At 33.8% G+C, this 23,769-nt stretch overlaps 1 protein-coding gene across 3 annotated transcripts in view; it reads right to left on the bottom strand.

Annotated features, from left to right (window-relative positions):
- Window positions 1–23,769, bottom strand: part of NIPBL (NIPBL cohesin loading factor) — a 206,489-nt gene that overhangs the window by 95,707 nt on the left and 87,013 nt on the right. For all 3 annotated transcript variants that reach the window (XM_055422164.2, XM_088827650.1, XM_055422165.2), the window contains exons 2-9: window positions 18,484–18,626; window positions 15,902–16,067; window positions 13,850–13,977; window positions 12,462–12,561; window positions 11,828–11,979; window positions 7,438–7,598; window positions 6,458–6,554; window positions 2,549–3,175 (exon numbers count right to left, since the gene is read on the bottom strand). In XM_055422164.2, the coding sequence (XP_055278139.2) occupies window positions 2,549–3,175; window positions 6,458–6,554; window positions 7,438–7,598; window positions 11,828–11,979; window positions 12,462–12,561; window positions 13,850–13,977; window positions 15,902–16,067; window positions 18,484–18,547 (1,495 nt within the window). In that variant the 5' untranslated portion in view covers window positions 18,548–18,626. The remainder of the gene's footprint in view (window positions 1–2,548; window positions 3,176–6,457; window positions 6,555–7,437; window positions 7,599–11,827; window positions 11,980–12,461; window positions 12,562–13,849; window positions 13,978–15,901; window positions 16,068–18,483; window positions 18,627–23,769) is intronic.

Genomic DNA, 23,769 nt, shown 5'->3' with positions numbered 1-23,769 from the left:
CTTCTTTAAAGTATTTCTTCTCCCAAGGGACTACCACTTCAGAAAACTTTATGACCTCAACTACAAACTTAGAGCAATATACCAAACCTTTAATCTTTTCGAAATCTCAATATAACTGTTCATATATAAAACACTAGCTCATTACACAATTCAGAAACTGAATACAAAATGACAAGATTTAAATCAAAGGTGTCAGCTAGTACCTAAATTCCAAACTTTTTCAAATAAAGTCATGGAGACATGGCTCTCAGAAGGCTAGAGATGACAGCATTAATATAAGGTCAGCCAAATCAGAATAACCAATTTGAGAAAAATCATCTAAATCAAACTGAAGATCAGACAGTTCATCTTTTCCCTAAAATCCTTACAGAACCAGCTGCCTCTGTAAGTTAGCTTACATTGTTTCAAAATTATAAGTCAACTGTGGTCACTCAACTTTTCAAATATCTTTGTTATAGTCACACCATCACAGATGACAGAGAAGATGGATAATAAAAATTTAAATATACATAACAAGTTTTAGGAAGAACAGTATGCTGTTTGTTGATTCTCTTTTATTTTCCCAAAGAAAAGTTGGCAGTCTAAAATGCTTGCTAACATGCAACTAGTATTTTACTATCCTTATTTCTATTCAGTTTTTAAAAGTAAAAACTATGGTTTCAACAAATATGATATAGTAAAAGTTCAAAAAAGTAAGGAAAAAAGCTCACCATTTTCTCTGCTTTCATTCCAACAATTAGGTCATTAAAAAAGAATCACACTCTTTTTAAAAGAAAGTAATTTTTAAAACACAAATTAAAATGCCATGCAAAAGTTCTCAAGGCAACTAATATTTCTTGGTAAAGAAATTATAATAGTACATGTTTTTTACAAAACTGTCACAGGGTTCAGGAAATGGAATAAGGTAATATTATCAAGAGTAGCTGAATAATATTGTTCTCTTCACTTGATATGCATATACTTTTATGAGAGGCTGGAGGAAAAGATACATTTTGGAACCTATAGAATTGTTTCCTGAACCCCAAACTACTAAGCAAAGAGAAAAAGGGCAAATGACACTTTATTTCATCTTTAATGTCAATGATCTGCTAGTTAAAAAAAAAAGTTTCCTAGCCAATAAAATGAAGACTTCTAGCAATTTCTTTCGGAGACGGCAATGGCAAGCCACTCCAGTACTCTTGCCTAGAAAATCCCATGGACGGAGGAGCCTGGTGGGCTGCAGTCCGTGGGGTCGCTAAGAGTCGGACACGACTGAGCGACTCCACTTTCACTTTTCACTTTCACACATTGGAGAAGGAAATGGCAACCCACTCCAGTGTTCTTGCCTGGAGAATCCCAGGGACGGGGGAGCCTGGTGGGCTGCCATCTATGGGGTCGCACAGAGTCGGACATGACTGAAGTGACTTAGCAGCAGCAGCAATTTCTTGATCTGCATCTACCTGTGATTTCTGCACTTAGCAAAGATGGTAATGTAACAATTACCAAGTACAGTTTATTCTTCCAGTAACATTAAAAACAGCCATCATGATAGGCAGGAAACATAATATGATCTTTGTATGTTTCTCAACATAGGTACAGAATGATCTACAAGTGATCCTGTCACATGATGAGCAAGATCAGATCTAAAAATGACTTCAAGTCAACATCAAGAAGTTTTGTTTTGTAATGACCAGAGAGAAACTAGAAGAACTATAACTAAATCTAGAATATCTAACTATGAAATTAAGTCAAAGTATTCTTTGGTTTGGATGGTCAAATAAGTATATGCACCTACTGTAGAGTCATAAAATTTATAAATAACTAACTTTAACTACTGATTTATTAGTCTCTCTAAAAATTTTCAAGAGATTTTAAACATAATGTTCACCAAACCAAACAACTAAGAACTTAACAGAATTTATTTTCATTATATTTTTTTATAAAGCACAAAAAGAAAGTCCATAAACTCACAGAACAGGTGTCTTATAAATTCATCCTAATACACCAGTCAGACAAAAGGGAACACTTAACTATCATCAATAACAAAAGATCCTTGATTCTTATTGCTGTTTAATATTAACTTTAAATTCTTTCTCAATTTACTTAAAAAAATTCACATTGAGATGACAAAATTAGAAACCAAGGGAAAAATCTAACTGCATAACAAACATACACACAATTTTTCCTTAAAAGCACTGATTCAAAATAATCTATAGCGGTTAACCTTGTTTAGGTAGAAAAAAGGTAAAGATGCAAAATTATATTCACATAATTTGTGAAAACAACCTTCATTTTAGAAGATGAGCACAGATAAAATCATTTGATATATAATAGGTGATAGACCTATTTGGTTTTATAGAATACCAAATCTCAGATCTTTCAAATAAAAAATGAAATTAAGAATTTAACTTCTGAGGGATGAGCAATAGTAACAAAACCAGAATTTAGGAGAAACATTAACAATCATAACATATAATAAGAAAAAAGAGTAATATTAAAAACGTGTTAGGACATTATATAATTACATATTCACCAAGGCTATGAAGTGATAGTAATGAGATTATTTTACCTTTATCTTGAACTTCTTTTGAAAAGCGCTCCCTTTCAATAGCTGATTCTCTTTCTATTCGCTCAATTTCAGCCAATGCATCCAATTCCACTTCATCATATATAGGTCCCTGTTGTGATACCTGTTGCTGATTCAGTACCACAGAAGTCTGGGGCTGTTTTGTAGCAACTGAAGTGTTCTGTTGTAAAACAGGCACTTGATTTGCTGGAAGGAATGCTGTTTGTTCTTGCTGCGACAAACACTGAGCAGCATTTAGTGGGCGGTTTACATCCTGTGGAGTAATGGGTGTTTTTGAAGTCTGTCCTGGGTACTGCACATTAAAAGGAATATCATTTTCTGAAACATTGCTATTTTCCATACCAGAAAGCATATCCTCTTGCTGGTCCATGTCTGAAGACCTTACACGAGTAAGTCTTAACGTAAGTTTAGTAGAGTCCTTGGATGGAGAGCTAATGATATCATACATTGCAGCCTTCTCATTCTGGTCTTTTTCATCTTTGCCTAATTTCATTTTCTTTTGCTTCTTTTGTTTTCTTTCTGGAGAATCTAACAAGATGTCTGGTGGAACATCTCGAGGTGATGAACAAGGTAGAGACTGAGACTGCAGGATTAAAGGTGGTCTTGATCCTAGAAAAACAATTCAACAGGAATGAACAGTTGTGCTAGTTTTATATCTTCAGACATGTGATACATTAAATAAGCAACAATACAGTACTGCTAGAAAAAATGTAAACTATTTCATCCAGCTACTTATGTACAGAATATGAAAACCTAATGATATGTCCCCCATGGTCTTTCACCTTGCTGCTAGATGACTCAGGTCTGAATTAAAGAATGGGCTTTCACGTTCCAGATCAGTATTATTTTTATGTTTTCACCTAAAAAGTATAAGTACTTAGCTTGAAAACATCAAAAGAGTTCACTATTTCTAAAGTTGCAACACAAATATTTTAAGAATGATAATCTCTATACTCTCACTTATTATCTAGAAAAACTGACATGTCTAAAGCAAGAATAAGTCTGTCAAATTACAAAAAGGTTACAAATTAATCCTAGAGACTACACTCACAGGAATACTTAATGGTATAAGAAAAAGGAAGTGGGAAAAATTACATGGATCAGTCTTCAATTATTTAACAAATTGGTGGTAAAGTATCAACTTATACCTTTATGTGGTCCTCTCTTTTTCCCTCACTTAACACCATTTACATACTCTCTTCAGCTTGCTAATCCTTTTATTAGGAAAATATGCAGGTTGAGCAAATTTCAATGCTCAATAAAACATGTTCAGCCCAGAGTCCATTAAATTAAACACTATATAAGAAAGTGCTAAAAATAAAATAAACAAATGGGAAAAATTCTTGTTAACAAGTTTCAATGATGAAAAATTCTATTGACATGCTTTAGAAACAAATGGATAACTGTATCTGAATAGTATACACATTACTTGTCAATTAGGCTACTTGTAAAACTTTTAAAAGATCATGAGAAATAATAAAAATCAGTCAAGGTAAAAGTGCTTTATAGAATGAACTTAAACTTAGGCTTGTCTTAAATTGTTTCAGTGTTTTTACTACAATTGTTAGTTTGAAGTTACATCAAAGACAGACTGATTTTAGACGGAGCTTTTATGGAGACATTAAAAAGAAATGAAATTAACACTCTAGGACCACTTATTTTGTGTCAGAGCTTGTGCAAAGTACTTTGCACATCAATTTATTTAAGTGATTGACAAAAATCTTGATGAGTATTATAACTGTTTTGCAGAAACTAACATGAAGTTTATAGAAATTAAGAAATTTTCCCAATATTAAATAGCTAGCAAACCAAAAATTTAAACCCAGATCCAATATGTGAATGATAACACATCATATGGTCTTTTCACTTAAAATTTATCTGTCAAATTATATATATTTTAGAACGAACTTTAAATTCCAACAATTAATCTAAAAATCAAACTAGGCTTACTGAAGATGCATTCAACATTCAAAACTAGTTGGAAAACAACCGCATGAGCAGAAATAGAGGCTTCTGAGGAGGAAAGTTAGTGAGCTTTTAATTGTTCCAGTTTTCTTCTCTTTCTATCTAAAGTTATCTATCCATCTAACCATCCATTTATTCATCTATCCATCCTCAAGAGTTACAGGGAATATGGTCTTATTATCCAGAATAACCAGCTATTCCACTGCTACTGTCCTCCCTGGCAGTCTAAATATTTCTCACTCTGAAGATACCTGTAAAATTTGTACCTAACTTTGACACCTAACCTACAGAGTTGGAAGTTGTTCTCTTTTTCACAAACTGGGTTATTTTAATCCCTGAAAATTCATAGAATTAAAGAATTAGAATGGCTCAAAATTCTAATTATTGAATTAGAATGGCTCATAAAAGTTCAACTTTCACCTCATTAAGAATATTCCAAATCAAAGACCTGGAACATAAACTATGAAAAAGAAATCTTCACAGTGAGGCAGCCCAGTCCAGGCCACAATTAGAAATTCTCATGAACAGTTAAAATTTATTATCAGCTATACTGCAATCAATTAAAAGTGAATTCTCTAAAGTGGATATGATATTTTCCTCCAACAAAATTGGATGTTTTAAGTTTGGACTTTAGTTTTAAGTTTGTTTTTTTTTTTAAACGAAGACTTATTTATTTTTGACCATGCTGGCTCTTTCTTGTTGCACAGGCTTTTCTGTAGTTGTGACAAGCAGGGGCTCTTTGGTGGTGGTGTACAGGCTCTCATTGTGGTGGCATCTCTTGTTGCAGGGCACGGCCTCTAGGACGCACACGCCTCAGTTACACTTTGCAGACTCCGAAGAGTGTGTGCTCAGTAGCTGTGGTGCTTGGGCTTAGTTGCCCCACTGTATGTGGGATCTTCCAGATGTGGGATCAAACACTGCCAATGCAGTGTTTCCTGCATTGGCAGGCAGATTCTTCAAGACTGAGCCACTGAGGAAGCCCAGTTTTAAGTATTTTTAAAAATAGCTCAAACATGGATTTAAATTCAGAATTTTGTGACTTTACGATGCACAAAAGACCACACAAGGTTCTTTGGGAATTTGAAGATACACAAAACAAAATTCATGTTCATAAATAAGTTATTAGAAAAATTATAAACATCCTAGAGACACTAGGGGAGAGTCCATAGAAGATCAGCCATTTAACTTAGAACTTGAAGAATTAATATGATTTTAATAAGCAGAAATGAAAGTAGATGTATGAGATCAAGTGAACATTAATTCACATAGAACAGGCCAGATTTTGATAAATGCCTAAGAAGTGAGAGAAGATCAAGACAATTCAGGATTGAAACATCCTTAAGACCAACAAAAATGGCAGACAGAACATCAAGAAAAATTCTGAACGTGAATTTGAAATATCAGCTAGATGTGAAGAGGTTTTGTCTGGAATGAAAAATTACAATTTGGGAGACAGAACTGGAACCAAAGACACTCATTCTGGAGTCCTGCTCACAAAAATAACCAATGCTACTACCAAAACTGAGTCAAGGAAAAAAGTAAAATAGAAGATAAAAATATGATGATAGAAATCTTGAGAAATGAGAGAACAAAGAGCTAATGAAGGGAAAAATGACAATGAAAAAACAAGGAAAACAGGTGGATTCACTACAAAATAAGTTTTGGAGGCCAAGGAGGAGAAAGATCAATAATTTCAAATATTTAAGAAATATTAAAAGGATTATGGTTTGAAAAGACCACTGGATAATCAGTAAGAATGATACTATATATATCTGAAAACAGTATCAGTAAGTACAGGTTCCTTTTTTTCCTACAACAAATGAAAAGTCATAAAGAATAATTTTTTGGTACCTGCATTAAGAAGTTTGAATTCTTTACTCAACTTGAAATATGAAAAATTTAAGGAAATTTTAGTTACAATGATACCTTTTGGAGTCCCATCACTTCCAGCAGGGGAACATACTGGCTGTGGAGACCTCAAGGGAAAAGATGCAGCATTCCTCATTGTTGAAGAATCTCCATCCTAGGAATAGAGTATAACAGTTACACCTTGAATGATGGAAGAGGCTTTATAGAAATCTTAAAGACAATAAAAGACATAAATTACTGACAGGTAAAGTGTTGGTATTCAAAAGCATAATTCTTCTGCACTTTCCTGTTTTCTTCGTGGTATATCTTAGAAGAATTGAAACTGTATCCAAAACAATCAACAGCCTAAGCATGGCAATGAATAAGAAAACTGGTATTACTGGTATGCTCCATTTTTGTTTACTATTTTCTACAAAAGGAGCTCTGAATATCCTACTAGGTCATAAATGTAAATGTCTTGAGGGCAGAGTCCAATGTCATCTTTGTCAACTTAAATACATGTAACATGTGATAATACCACCAAATAACAAGACAAATTTGTAGTATGTGGATTAATTCAATAACATTAAAGTCACATTAAATTTCAGGGGAAAATGTTTTTTACAAGTCTTAGAGGGAAAAAGAGCTAAGTACTAATATATAAAGGCTCATAAGAGGACATCTTTGTGTTAGCAAATACTTTAAGATGAAGTATGATTTCACTAAGGACCTAAACCTCTAGACCACAGGTTGGTAAATTTTTTCTATAAAGAGACAGATAATGCACAAGTTTTCTGGGTCATACACAGTTTGTCACATAAAGTTACTTGTTGCTCTTGTTCTCTTAAACTATGAAAATCATTCTTAGTTTGTGGATCAGACTACTGGCCAGTTAGCAACCCTTCTCTAGATTAAGCTCTAGGAGTACAGCTAAATTCTCAGATGTAGTATAATCCTCAAAAAAGGACAAATATCCTTTATATTATAGAAATACTAGGTTATGAGACAAATACTAGAACTATTTCATTACCTTAATGATAACTAATATGATTACATACGTCACTACTTAGCCTGTGCACCATGTGTAGGTAGTCGTCACTTGAGCCATGTCTAGGATTATCAGCATGATGATTAGCAGAATTGCCAGACAACGAACCAGAAACTTTATTATCATGTAGGTTTCTCAAACCACCTGCAACAATGGGACTTGATACCGATGCTGAAATTAATAAGAATTTTAAAAAAAATTTATAAAAATAAACTGGTAAAATTCTTAGAGGATAGTAATAATAATTATTCACAAGTAATATTTGAGTCTTCATAAATTACAAAGACTAATATAATAAGCTGGCTGACTATACACAGCTTGATCAAATCTTAACACTGTGCCACAAGTCATTCAGACTGATTTCTGAAAGGAAATAAGACATTAGATATGGTTGAAGCTCTCCCTATATCTGCATATGCCTCTCCTTCATTTTCTTCCCCTAATTCACTAAAAGCAAGCACTATATTGAACTTAAGAGTTCACTCCACCTATGAATATCTTTATAGCTTTGCTATAAATGAATATATTCCTAAATAACACGTTACTGCTTATACCATTTATATAATATGCTATGTATATATTCTTCTATAACTTGAATTTCAATATTGTGTTGAAATGTTTCTATTTTAATATATGTAGTTTTAATTTATTTTAAATAAATAATGACATATAGTCTGATGCATAATGTACACATTTTATCCAGACTTATGTTAGTAGTTTAGATTGCTTGAATATTTTTGTCATCAGAAACAGTGTTGTAATGTATCATGTATTCTTATGACTTATAAATGTGTCTAGGAGTGAAACTGCTGAATATTCCTGTTTTTAACCATTACTAAATATTAACAAACAGTTTTCCAAATTATTTATGACCACTCTACTAGTAATAGACAAGTGTTCTTGCTGCTCTATATTCTTGTCAACGATTTTCATCAATCTGAAGATGAGAAATGTCTCTGATGGTTACTTTAATTTGCGTTTCTTTCCTTAAATAGTAGTGAAGCCAAGCATCTTTTCATGTGTATTACACATTCAGATTCCCTACTTAACACAAAAATCATAAAAATTACTCTCTGAAATTTTCTTTCAAAAGTTTCATAGTTTTGTTTTTTCATACTTAGGTCTTTAATTCTAGTAAAATTCCATGAATGCTTGGTAGAACTTGAGATGGAACTGTTTGAACATGTTTTATACCCTCCTCCAGTTATAAAAGAGACAAATTTTGAAGAACTGAGGGAGATATATGCATTTTAAACAGAAATAGATATTGTCAAACTGCTCTCTAAAATGGTTCTACCAATTTATATCCCTATGAAGATTGTATGAAGTTTTAATTTCCCTGCACACTAAAACATGTTCACTAATCTGATAGTTATAATAAAATTTTATTTCAATTTAATTTTGATTCACATCTCTTTAACTGTGAACCAGGATGACCATATTAAACCTTTCTGCATTCAATTTGTTTTTCTTTTTCTGTAAATTATTTACTTCTTTAGTCAATTTACCTGTCTTGTTCTCTCCTCTTACAGAGAAATTTGCGATTAATCTGTTTTTTCCCCCATTTATAGAATACAGTCCTACTTAGAAAGGCCTTCTTGACCCTTGGTGAGTAAGTGAAAGTTGCTCAGTTGTGTCTGACTCTTTGCGACCCCATGGACTATACAGTCCGTGGAATTCTCCAGGCCAGAATACTGGAGTGAGTAGCTGTTCCCTCCTCCAGGGGATCTTCCCAACCCAGGGATCAAACCTAGGTCTCCTGCATTGCAGGTGAATTCTTTACCAGCTGAGCCACCAGGGAAGCCCAAGAATACTGGAATGGGTAACCTATCCCTTCTCCAGCAGATCTTCCCAACCCAGAAATCGAACTGGGGTCTCCTGCATTGCAGGCGGATTCTTTACCAGTTGAGCTACCAGGGAAGCCCATTTCCTGATCTAACATAACCCAAATTCACCCCCATGTTTTCTTCTTATAGTTCCACGAGTCAAAATACAAACAAACATGTAAACCATTTATCCACCTAGAACATTTTTGCTCTAGATGATCTAAGAATCAACTAAAATTTCAAAATGCCTAGCCAACCTATCCAACATGATTTACTAAACAACCCACTATTACATACTGATGCAAGATATCATCTTAGAATGACAGAACTGGAAAGAGAATCACTATTGGATGGTAAACCCTTCAGAATAAAGATTAATAGGAAATAGGAGAGTTATGTGATCTCCAAGTATAATCTGACAGATTACTTACTAACTGCAAAGGAAAAATTATGTTCATTATAAAAGAAGTGGTTACCAACTAAATAACGAAGCCACTTGTGATTATAAGTCTTCTGATGTGATGCAATATGAAGTGCACATTACTTTAGTATCCTTGCCAAAAATATAAAACTAGAAATTAATAGAGCCTTTAATGATAACTTCCAGTTGGTAGGAAACATAAGGAGTATATCAGCAAATCAAACAACACAATAGGAAACAGTGAAGTCTAGAATATGTGATACTCTACAACAAAGGTAGCACAGAATTTCTAAAAAAAACCCAGAAATTACTGTCATGGGAAGAGGCTATGGGACCAAATAGTTTTAAAAGAGTCAAAAGAGATGTAAAAACCAAAGGCAATGTGTGAGAAACTAGATTAGATCATATATGGGGGAAAAAGGTTATAAAAGTTGTATCTGGGGCATCTGGTGAAAACAATCTAGACTGGATATCAAATGACACTACAGAAATGTTCTCAGTATTTTTAGGGGCAAATTATTACACTTGGTGTTTATAAAGGAGAACTTCGCCTTCTTAGCAAATGTATTTAAGGACAGAGAGGCAGGATGCCTATTGGTAAAATGGTCCACTGTGCTGTTCTCTAGTTTTCCACATGAAAACTTTTCAAGTTTATAAGAATTTTAAATGTTATCTTTCACAAATTCTAAATTCCCACAGACATCTGCCTTATTTCTGGAACCTTTTTTGTTCCATTTACCTATTTCTTACCACATTAAATTTTTTTCTTTATGATAATTTTGATATCTATTTGAGGCTAATCCCTGAATATTATTTTTAGTTTCTCAAGTATCCGAACATTTCCAAGAAATGACTCATTATTGAATAGGCCCTCAAGCTATGTATATATTTTTTTATTTTGTGATTTCAACTTATTCTTTTGAAAAAGCTGGGTTTATCTCCTTATAAAGTGATAACAGTATTTACAGTAAAAACTCATTTTTTTTTTCCTACACATATATATGTGGATATATCTGCAGGAAGCAAACGTGTTCTGTCAACATTTATCCTCTTTTACATTTAAAATGATCCTCATAACTTTGGCATGTGTGTGTGTGTTAGCTGCTCAGTCATGTCCGATTCTTTGCGACCCCATGGACTACAGTCTGTCAGGTTCCTCTGTCCATGGGATTCTCCCGGCAAGAGTATTGGAGTGGGTTGCCATTTCCTTCTCCAGGTAACTTTGGCATCCCAGAGGAAAACAGTATATTTCACAAATATCAAGAGCCAGTATATATGCATACCTCTGTTTGCACTCACACTAAATCCTCTCATTTTGGAGGTGTCTGTTTCAAAGGTGTGATTGATTGCCTCCAAGTTCTTCCCTGAAGCTCAACCTAGTATTTTATTATCCAGTCTGGAAAACCAGAATCTGGATGTTTCAACAGATGACCCCAAATTAAAACTTTATAAGATACTGACTCTATGCATAATAAAAAACTAAGAATACAAATAGGAACTAAAGACTGACTGTGACTGTTAAAATTTGTTGTTAATTATGAGGGACAAAAACATAAGTATATGTGTTATTATATTTTGTATTTTTCAAAATTTCTCAAAAAAAGTAAAAACAAATGTATACTAATATTAATACATTATTTGGTAGCCATGGCATATATCCCAAGGTAGTATGATCTTAAAAAGACATATTATCAACAACTAACTTCAAATAAGAACTAGTAATCTAATCCCAGAAAATTTTACATCCAAGATTATTAATTTTCCTCTATTAGTACTGTACATGCTTGATACTAAATTTTTCACACTACGTATAATTTACTAATACATAATTCTTTGACTTATTGCTACTATAAGAAGCCTAATTAAATAAAGCAGTTCCTAATTTTATAACTAGATATACTCAGTTGTATAATATAAGGTAATCCAAAGACTGAAATTAAACTTATCTTTTTACCTCCCAAATGATCAATGTCCAAGCAATAAATGTAATATGTTTTTAACTATATAAGCCATAGTTAAAAAGAAATGTTTACTGATGAATAAGTATATAGTTTAGTACTTGTGTTTGAAAACTTATGAAAAGAAAAAGTAAAGAAAAAAATGAATTTGCTGGAACTATAGGCATTCCTGTAAATGAGCACCAGCTTTCTTACCTTGCTGCATCTGTGGATGTGTTGTATAACTTGAAGGATGGGAATATGGCATGTATCCTGCAGGGCTTTGTGGGGCATATGGACTAGGCACTGGGCTATTTTGTTGTGGCATAAATCTGTTCCCAGAGCTTGTCTGTGGTGGCACAAACCGGCTAAAATCCAAAATCCAAATAAACAATATCAGGAGATGAAATAAGTGATATTCCTTGTTATTTCGATAAAATAAAATCTATGTACACAGAAAATTCTGAAAAATAATGTACAAAAATCATTCACAATTCATAACTTAAAGAGTTATACTAAGCAGTTTTCAAATAGAGTAATTCATGTACTTTACATGCTCCCTAAATTATACTCCAAGAATTTTCTTATTTATCTCAAACATGCTCTATTTTAACACATTCTTTTGTTTGCATGAAATTAAGTTACTATTTATTTCAAATAGTATATTAGAGCATTTCCATATTTACCATTTTAAGGCAAATATTCATGTGCTATGTAAGGATAAGCATCTAAACTTTTAACTTTAGGTAAATTAGCTTTAGGAATTTCACCATTACCTAGGTACATATTGTATATTTCCAAACATATTCACTACAGAAAATAGCTCTTCATAAAATGATATATATATTACCTGGAGGGGCTATGTGAGATAGTGGTTTGTTGATAATTGGAAGATGCAGGACTACTGTGCATGGAATTCTGAGAAAGTTTATACTGAGACATCATCATTCCTACATAATACACAAAAATAGTAAATGTTATTTTCTTCTAATGATAAAGCATTCTTTAAATCAACCATTCTCTCACAAACACTCAGAAGTTCTTTCTGTTCTTTTCTTTTTGACCAACATTTTCATTCTGAAGAGCAAAATACTCAAACTATAAATTTTAAGCACAACCAATTTCACCAAAACATCCTTTTAGCATGTTAACTAATCCAGGGACAGAGATAGAGAGCTATGTTTTTATATATTTCTCGCCTACTTACTGTCCTACATTCAGCTTTAGAATTGAAAAGAACTTTCAGAAGCCACTTCATCTAATCCAGGGATTCCCCAATCTCCAGGATGTGAACCAGTACCTCCTGTCAGATCAGTGGCAGCATTAAAGTGCACAATAAATATAACAGGCAATTTTCCTAGATTCACTTTGGGAAATGGATAGCAACTATGCAATTGCTTTAAAAACACAATTCACACATAAGGATACACCATCAACATAGTAATACTATTTAAAAACAAAACTAAGAAATGGAATGATGAGCTTCATGGAGGTATTGTCAGTAAATGGCAATATTCTTGGATACAAATAATCAATTAAATAAACTGGATCTTTCTGGGTTGTCTAACTATTCCCTTCTGGCTGTTTTAATCTTGAGAGGGAAGCAAGCACTTGAGCTTACTAGATTCAGTAAGCTTCAGACCAGAACAAGGCTTCTTGACATAAGGATTCTCCTTGACTACAGAAAAATCATATGCGCTAGATGTAGTATTTTTATGGTTTTTCTAATGCTTATTATAAATAGTTTTCCTTAATAGTAATACTTTAATTATGAACCTTTTTCTATTTCTAAAGGACAGAAGTGTTAAACCAATTACTGTACATGAATTTAATCACCATCAGTACTAAAACTAATACTTGGTATATTTATTTATATACATACTACGTCTTGAGAAGCTCTGCAGATATTTTTATTATTTGATTAATGAAAAGACTTCTTTCATATCTACTCTAGGTTTCTAAAAGAAAAGCTCTTTCGTTGACTAAATTAATACATTTTGAAATATCTAGCAAACTGCATATTAAGTTTTGCCTAATTCCAAGGAAATAAACTGCAAGAATGTTAATATCTATTTAGTTTCCTTTTTGTTCTTGGTTTGATTCAAGGTATCACAGAGTATTCACAGATGACAGGCTAGTTTGTTAAAGGAGACAGCTGAATTTACATGTGAAGCAAGTTCTGATACAAGACACATTAAAAATATATATACTATGAAATTCAATTATTAAAAACCTCACCACTTTGTACATATCTGTTCTGCATACTTTTCTCCCTGAAAACATTAGGACTCCTTGCCAGGACAGCCTGCAACAAGACCGGTATGTCGCCTTCTGGATCATCACTGCCAAGGTTATCTTTCAACTCTCTGGCATTGAAAAAATAAATATAAAACATTAAAAAAGTGATGGTCATTAAGAATTCTTTATTTTCTATTATTTAGATTGTAGACTTCTTTCCTTTCCCCACTTTATTGTAAACAGCAACAAAAAGAACCCAAAACATTATTTTATGGATTGTAAGTTTATGTAAGAATGTTTATATTAGCATAAAAGTATAAAATAAGTGTCTATTCTATTCAAAATAAAGGAAGGGTAGAGGTGATAATTATGCACAGAAGTTGATATCCGGGCTTGGAATATATTTTCTCCCTTATATCTGAATACAAGTGAGTTTGTCTTTTTGAGAATGTCCTCTGAATGAAATGTAGCCATGTTGATTAAGACAAGACCCAAGATTATGTAATTTCCCCCTCTTTATTTTCATCTCAAATAAAGCCACTGGGGAGAAAAAAACCCAAGTAAGTAGTTAAGAATAGCTGCAGTTAGTAAGTAGCTAGTTAAGTTCAGAACTATAAGGTAAATGCTAAGAAATAAAATTTAGGCAGTATTTTAAATTTTACATTCTACACGTCACTGTTGCACTCATTAACTCTAATAAGAAAGATCCATAAAGATGGTGTCCAATGATAAAATTAAATGCATTTCTGGGGGCAATCAAAGCAGCTCACCATAAAATCAATCATAATTGTATATGTGCTATTCCTCTTATCTCTTTAAATATGTGGTGAAAATCTTTCGATTAAGGATGTTCAGGTAGGGCCTTCCCTCGTGGTCCAATAGTTAAGAATCCGCCATCCAATGTAGGGGACGCAGGTTTGATCCCTGGTAGAGAAACTATATGCCACATGCCATAGGGCAACCAAGCCCTTGAGCCACAACTACTGAGCCCACACACTGCAACTTGAGAAGCCCCCACACGCCACAACTAGAGAAAGCCATGCACTGCAATGAAGGCCACAATACAGTCCCAACAGAGCCAAAAAGAAGAGAATGTACAAGTATGAGAAGTAATAAAATACTTAGACACTGTTGAATTTCTGTAGAGATATACTTCCTTCTGATTTTAACCAATCATTTCTCAGTGTCCCATTAGAAAATTCACATTTATTATTTCTCCTAAATTCATCAGCTTAAAAAATGGCCCCAAAGTATGAGCTACAGGTAATGGTAGAGATCTGTCCATTATAATGTGTTTTATACTCATTCCCCTAAATAACGAATCTTTAAGTTAAAAAAACTTAAAAGAATGGAAGGGCACAAGAGTACCACTGTGCAGTGGGTTATGAACTTTTTATACATTTTTGTGTTGAGTAGTGTGTTTTATACATTGTTGAGTATACATATATACTGTTTTGGTAGTAAAAAGTAAATTTTAAAAAGTATACTTGTGCAAAAAGTCTGTAAATAAGCTACATATTTAAGTTCATATTATTTTAAAGTCTATTGTGTGAAAATACACATCTGTGTTCACACTGTACAATAAATCCTGGAGAAAAATTAGTTCCAAATTCTGTAGCAACCTTCCTTAAAATTAATCTCTGAGTTCTTGCTATACTTTACATGAAAAGCATATAAGCCTATTCCAAACAGAACCATCATTAAAGTCCCTAGTGCCCGGGAATTCTAACTACTCCAGCAATTTCAGGAAAAGGAGCTAAAATAATGAACAACTTGAGACCTCTGCACAGATCCATCTTGATGAATCCCAAGATTATTACAAGAATCAAAAAGATATTCATAGAATTACATGCATCAGAACTACTGTCTCAAAATAACTATGGTCTATTTAAATCTCATTAATATCTCATAACAATAAGGCTATATTTTCAAGAGGATATTCCAATAATTTAAAATAAATTATGTATTAAACTTTTTTAGAAATAAAAGTTAAACCAGGAATACTGATTCTCTAAGGCCAAAACATGTCATCTTACTTCAGAATATACTTACATGTGATCTGTTGATACCTGGTTGAGGCTGTGGACAAGCTGTGAAACCAAATTATCATCCCTACAGGCCAAAAGGCAGTTCACTTCTTCTGCTATTCGTGCATTAAAGAGAAGGCTCTTTGTAGTTGTAGCAGGTAAAGGGGATGGAAGAGGCAGCTGGTTCAGGACTATTTGGAATAAAATCAGATTATGAGAAATTAATTGAGTGATAGCACGAAATCTCTTTCATGCTTAAATACATATGGGATTAAAAATAAGTTGTAAAATATCAGTGTGACAAATTATTAAAATTCAGTCCTGTCTCTCCCCAAACAAACCGCAAACTACCCTACAAAACTCCCCAAACATCCCTTTGACCACAATAGATTATAGTACTAAAACTCTGTGCTAACTTTTCATGTCTTAATATCTTTATTAATTTAATAAATAGGTAGCAAAAAAAGTAGGATTAAAAAAATAAGTAATTTCTAAAAATTGAGTGTATTAATTAATCTAGTTTACTTCTATTGTAAAGATTTATCACAATCAAATAAATAAACCAAGTAACAATATCTGACTGTTCACCAGATAGACAACTAATGTGTGTTTGTAAAAGCTTGGGCAAATACAAAAATAGTTCACTTTGGTAGGAGAACAACGTCCATCGAATAGGATTCTAAAGAAAGAAAAATATCTAAGGAATTTTGCTTTAAGTTGTAAATTCCTAAATAATCTTTTCATTCTATTCTGACAGCAAAAAAAGAACCTGAATGTTCACAGTTGTTCAAATTCAGTTACTTAATGTCTCTTCACATAAAAAGAATTTGTTCATTTGTTTAAAATAAAAGTTAACAACAGTGTCTTTGTTTGGTTTAATTTTTAATCACCTATATAGTATTAACTATCATGCCACTCAGTCAGTATGGGTAATAATAGGTTTTTGTTCATAAAAACATTGGAAACAAATCATTACTTAATAAGTAGTATTTATTGGGCAGAAAAATTTTTTAAATGAGGTACAGCTGAGATAATGCACAGAACCCACCCCCTCAAAAGAAAAAAAGAAATTACTGGTTGTTTATTTGACTCTGCACTCCTACAATATATCACAGGAATTTATGCCTTACTTGAACAAAGTGATAATCAAAACTAAAGACTATTTCAAAAGCTTTCTTACCTATTTTAACCACACCAACTACTCTCCTGTTATGTCAGATTTTATAAACTAGCCCTGCTTCAAAGGTGTAGGCTATTATCTACTTTACACCCACTTAAACTCGCTGGAAATTAACAACAGAAAAAAATAGTATTTGGGGGAACATAGATGAAAACATTTCTTGAAGTTATTTTCCTATAGCTGCTCTTATGAAACCTTGTATCTTGCAAAATGCTTGTTTTACAAAGAAAGGATGTCATCTATTCACCACCAACCCTTCCTTCTCATATGTCTTTTCCCCTTTATTTATTCAGGTAGGATAAGGACTAACATTGTCAGTTTTTACACAGGGACTAAGAATTAAAGTTGCTTACCAAAAGAATGAGTCCCTAAAATATTGCACTACACTAACTAAACCTGCCAACAAAGGTCCGTCTAGTCAAAGCTATGGCTATTCCAGTAGTCACGTATGGAGGTGACAGTTGGACCATAAGGAAAGCTGAGTGCTGAAGAACTGATGTTTTTGAACTGCAGTGTTGGAGAAGACTCTTGAGAGTCCCTTGGACAGCAAGGAGATCAAACCAGTCAGTCCTAAAGAAATCAGTCCTGAATGTTCCTTGGAAGGACTGATGCAAAAGCTGAAGCTCCAATACTCTGGCCACCTGATGCGAAGATCTGACTCATTGGAAAAGACCCTCATGCTGGGAAAGACTGAAGGCAGGAGGAGAAGGGGACCACAGAATATGAGATGGTTGGATGGCATCACCAACTCGACGGACATGAATTTGAGCATGCTCTGGGAGTTGGTGATGGACAGGAAAGCCTAGTGTGCTGCAATCCATGGGTTCGCAAAGAGTTAGACATGACAACGACTGGACTGAACTGAACTAAACCTCAAATGAATGACAATGTTCTTAAGAAACTCAAGTGTTCAGGGTAAAATAGGCTCCTGACATCTGTGACAAACTCCAAAAGATTACCAAACATGACATCCAAAATAAATATCACTAAGAAATTAGATCAAGTGGGGCTATCAAGTTTTCTTCTTTGAAGGACAGTTTCAGTTACCATTTCCATAAATGCTTTTTTAAAAATGTGTAATAATTCCTATATGCAAACCATGTTTCTTCAGTTTCGATTTTTCTTAATGATTGTTTCATTTTCTCTGATCCTTACTTTTACGTTTATCCCTTTCATGTAAGACCTTTAAACAAACACATACTACCATTTCTTAATGGGTCCTTAGGATGAAAGAGAAGTTAAGGTCTTATTATTAGTTCACTAATTTTGTTACTTTCACACTTATGCAAGTAAAGCAAAGAAAATAATAATGTGTCATTCAAAATCTAAAATCTTTACACATTTTGTGTTATTTATGACACCACCAACAATTATTGTCATAGTCCCTTTAAAAATCAATGTCAGAGTAGAATGTTAACCAAACTTACGGTCTGTAAGACTAGCAATCCCCGCAAGAGTAGTGATGGGGACATGGGGCATATCCCCATTCATCCTGAAGTTCTGGAATGGTGTTGCCTATGAAAGTACTTAGTTCAGGTGCCAGCTGTCATTACTTCCCATTTCCCAAACACTGCAACAAAAAACAGATAATTATTTGTAACAATACGTCAAATATTACTACTAGGGAAATGCTTAAAAAATAAAATGTTCTGCTTTCTTGCATGCTCAAGCTATATATAACAGTAACAGCCATCATGCATATATTATTTACTGTATGTTCACGCTGCAAAGTGCTTTGTATGCAACAACACATTTAGTCCTGACAACAATGAAGTAAGGTAGGTACTGTTTTTTCCTGCATTTTACTGACAAGAAAATTAATGAACAAGGAATTTCAAGTAATTTGTGGAGCAAAGGTCAGAACCTAATCAATGTGGCTGTATTACTGGACAGGGATACTCAATTTTGACAAACACTATTTTCTTTTCCACATCATATATGCATAAAAATTTATCTTCAAGTTGCCTTCCTGGTAAATAATGTGTGCATTATTAAAAGATGAGTCTTCAAACAATAAAGGCTGGAGAGGGTGTGGAGAAAAGAGAACCCTCTTGTACTGCTGGTGGGAATGTAAACTGATACAGCTACTATGGAAGACAGTATGGAGATTCCTTAAAAAACTAGGAATGACCCAGCAATCCCATTCCTAGGCATATGTCCTGAGGAAACCAAAACTGAAAAAGACACATGAACCCCAATGTTCACTGCAGCACTATTTACAATAGCTAGAACATGAAAGCAACCTAGATGTCCATTGACAGATGAATGGATAAAGCTGTGGTACATATACACAATGGAGTTTTAGTCATAAAAAGGAACACATTTGAGTCAGTTCTAATGAGGATGAACCAAGAGCCTATTATTCATATTCAGTGTGAAGTAAGTCAGAAAGAGAAAAGGATTGCATTATAATGCATATATAAGGAATCTAATAAGATGGTACCGATGAATTTACTTGCAGGGCAGCAGTGGAGAAACAGACATAGAGAAAAGACTTATGGACACGGGGAGAGGGGAGGAGAGGGTGAGATGCCTGGAGAGAATAACATGGAAACTTGCATTACCATATGCAAAACAGATAGGGAATTTGCCGTGTGTCTCAGGAAACTTAAATAGGGGCTCTGAATCAACCGAGAGGGGTGAGATGGGGAGGGAGATGGGAGGGAGGTTCAAGAGGGAGGGGACATAGGTATACCTATGGCTGACTCCATGTTGAGGTTTGACAGAAAACAACAAAATTCTGCAAAGCAATTATCCTTGAATTAAAAAATAAATAAACTTTGAAAAAGATGTGTCTTGATTAAATAGCTTCATAAACAGCAAACAAAAACAGTCTGCTTTACATCAATTACCTAAGACATAGTGCTGAAATAGAAAGTGGAATTGTAATCTTTAAACAGTTTAAATACTTCTCTATTTTTAAGAGAAGCTAGTCAGTAATCTTCAGGAGGATCTCTGAGTTTTTTGGTTTATAATCTTCAAAACAGTGTAATGCTATAACATTAATAATTCCCCTTACTCATACATCTTAAATCAACTTCAAAAATTTAAGTTTTTTCTTAAAAACAGTAAGAGTATATAAGTAGGTAAAAATAAGAATTTTCTTTTTCCTTTCATTATAGATATACTGACAGAAGTTCCTAAAACATATATGTATGATTTAACAGTAATAAAGTAAGCATCCATGAAACCACTCTAACACTCTAGCTCCTTCTAAAGATAACAACTATCTGACCTTTTTAGTAATCATTTTTTTCCCTTTAATGATCTTTTATATGTACATTATTTTCTAATAGCTAGCTAAGCGGGGGGGAAGCACTGTTTTTCTATGATGAACTTGTGTGTGCATGCATCCTCAGTCGTGTCTGACTCTGCGATCTCATGGACTGTAGCCCACTAGGCTACTCTGTCCATGGGATTTTCCAGGCAAGAATACTGGATTGGGTTGCCATTCCCTTGTCCAGAGGATCTTCCCAATCCAAGGATTGAACCTGCATCTCCTTGTCTCCTGTGTTGGCAGATGGATTATTTACCACTGCGCCATGTGGGAAGCCCTCTTTTGATGAATGTCTGACACAAAACTTGCTAGTGGCAGTCCATTGGAGGGAAAAGGCATAAGAAATAGTATAGGGAAGATTTAATTACTATTGGCTATCCTCTATTTTCCCTTTTGCTACACTTACGAATTTTACACTTTGAAGTAATCTATTCTAATGTTGCTGCTTTATGCAAGAAGGTGACTGAAGTCCATCAAGAAACAACATTCCTAGAACTCCAGTATGTGTGTGCAGAAGCGAGTACAACATTCCTAGAACTCTAAAAGTGAATATTTTGTTGTTTGCTGTTGTTGGTGACTTGTTAAGTCATGTCCAACTCTTTGTGATCTCATGGGCTGCAGCACACCAGGCTCCCCTGTCCTCCACTATCTCCTGGAGTTTGTTCAAAACTGAATATACACAACCTAACTAATTAGACATGGCATTTTTGGCTCTGGATTGGGCAGTGTTTGGTTCACCTGGCTCTGTCAAAGTACATGTCTTTCATGCAATTGCTGACAATAAGGCTGAAAGTCATTATCTCTGGGAAAGAATGTATCCAGAATGAAATGGTAACCAAATGGGAAAGATAAAGTGCTTTAGAACTGTCTCCGAAGGAAGTGCTTTATTTAAAATCTGTGAATAGTGACTGTGAATGGTGACTGGTTTGTAGACTGTAAATTTAACGGGTTGAGATCAATTTTGAGAGGGATGAAACAGAAATACAGGGCTATATTGCACATTGCTTTGTGAGTCTAGGTAACATGTCATTTTAATTATGAGTCACCAAATCAAAGCAGCTTGAAAGTTGTTGGTTTAAATAAATGGAAGCATAAAGAAAGTAGCCCCCTTCATAAGTGGTAATAAGAATGAAATAAAATAATGCATGTAAATCACCTGACATACTACCTGGCACACTGTAAGTGATGCAGAATGTTAACAGTATTACTGTCAACTGGAAAAATACTTTAGAGGCCCAGAGGAGAAACAGGTGGATTAGTGAAAAGGAATCTTTTAATATAAAGAACTTCCTATTTCTGAAAGCCCTACTAAAAATTATTACTTGAAATTCCAGTATATATTTCACCATAGTATTACAAATATGTATAGCAGTCCTAGACACTGTGCTGCATAAAATTACTAATGGTTAATCCGTGGGATATATTATGCTAATCTCCTATTTCAGCCCATTATAATGAGTCTGCAGGGAACTTCTAAGCACTTGGCAAGATTTATGAAGACCCCAGTTCTTCACTCAATTAATTTCACTTCAAAATATGATTTCCTCATATAAATGCTAGAAATGCAAATAAAACAGTATTGGTAAAAGTTACAATAATGGATTTGGAATAAAAAACAAGTACATAATCTGATGGTAGATAAACTTTTCTGGACAACCACTTTTGTAACCCACAGCCAAAAAAATGTGTATTATCTTATCTCAACGATCTCACTTTTTTAGTAATGAAAAATTGGCATGAATGATAACGTTTATTCAGCACCTACTATATAATAAAAACTGATCTATAAAACACTTTAAATGTACTATCATTCAACTTTTATATAAACCTGAGGTACTAACACTCCAGGTAAGTGAAGTCACTGATTGTTCCAACTCTACTCTGTAACCCCATGGACTGTAGCCCGCCAGGCTCCTCTGTCCATGGAATTCCCCAGGCAAGAATACTGGAGTGGGTTGCCACTTCCTTCTCCAGGGGACTTTCTTGACACAGGAATTGAACCCATGTCTCTGTTACTGCAGGCAGATTCTTTACTTTCTTTACTGTCTGAATCAACCAGGGCGAAGCCAGGGAAGCTCCTGAACTCAGGTATTTCTAATCTTATCTCACATTCTCAACCATATATGAAGGACTTAAAACTGGGAGGTATCTACAATGCTATGACAGAAAAAACAAACCAGTAAAAAAGGTAAATGAAATGTTCCTCAGAGAAGCAAAATGTTTAAGGTCTCACAGCTTGTAAAAAGACCTATAAAAGTTTGGATTTCTAGTTCAGTGTTCTTTATGCTATGCTGTCTTACAGGATTTATTATTTCAAATAAATCAACATTTTATATGTGTGGACTATTTAGCTAATTAGCACTTTTCCTTCCTTGGTAATACTAATTTCTCCTTTAAAACTATTATATTTTTATTCTCAGTTTATATTACATTTAATAGAATACGATGCCTCAAATTCTTTTGGGAAATAGGTAGAATACAAATCCTAAGCAGCTAGGTAAGTAAATAAGTAAATCTATGTTGTACTATACATAGTACAATATAATTTAAGATTGATTCCTTTATCACAAGATGATTTCCTATACAATGGGATCAGAAATGCAAAAATCAAACAATAGTCATTTTACTTCCTTCTAAATGAGGCTGAGGTCTTAAGGAACTATAACATTTAGATGTAGGTCTCAACTTTAGACCATAACACACTTGATGATATATAATGAATTGAATCTAAAATCTAAGAGAAAATGTTTTAATGTTAAATCACTGAACAGTCCACAAGAGGGCACACTTTCAACTACTACAAAATTTTTACATCCACATTTTTTTTTTCACTAATCCAAAGACTGGCTAGATTCTTCTGAAATAATCATTCAACACCACCAGAAAGCAACATTCTGAAGTCTGTAAAAATTTTTTTAACACATATAAGCAATTTTGGGGTGCATATAAAATGTAAGAAAAGCATGAATACATGAAGACTTCTACAGTAATATTAAATGATAAAAGCAAGTAACAGGTTTATCATTCATCTTCATCCTATTAGCTATTTGCAATTTGTCTGCCCTTAGAATCTTTTCAAAAAACTCTGGTTACTCTGATTTTTGATGCCACAATAAGTTTAATAAACATCTATCATCTCATACAAAGAAATTTTCTTGTGATAAAAACTTTTAAGACCTACTAGCTTAACAACGTTCATATATAACGTACAGCAGTGTTTAATTATGTTTATCATGTTGCACATGACATCTTTTAGTACTTTATCTTGTAACTGAAGTTTGTACCTTTTGACTATCTTCAATTTCCTAACCCCCTCCCGCCCTCCCACTCCCTCCATCCCCCCACAATCCCAGCCACTCTCTGATAACCACAAATCTGATCTTCTCTAAGTCTGCCTATTTTTGAAGCATAACTGATCTACAACACTGACGGTTCC

Source organism: Moschus berezovskii, chromosome 18 (assembly GCF_049115385.1).
Source record: "Moschus berezovskii isolate FMDL1 chromosome 18, NW_MosBer_1.0, whole genome shotgun sequence".
Taxonomy (NCBI): Eukaryota; Metazoa; Chordata; class Mammalia; order Artiodactyla; family Moschidae; genus Moschus; species Moschus berezovskii.
The sequence above is the reverse complement of the archived record's forward strand: the minus strand, read 5'-3'. Positions and strand labels throughout refer to the sequence as shown.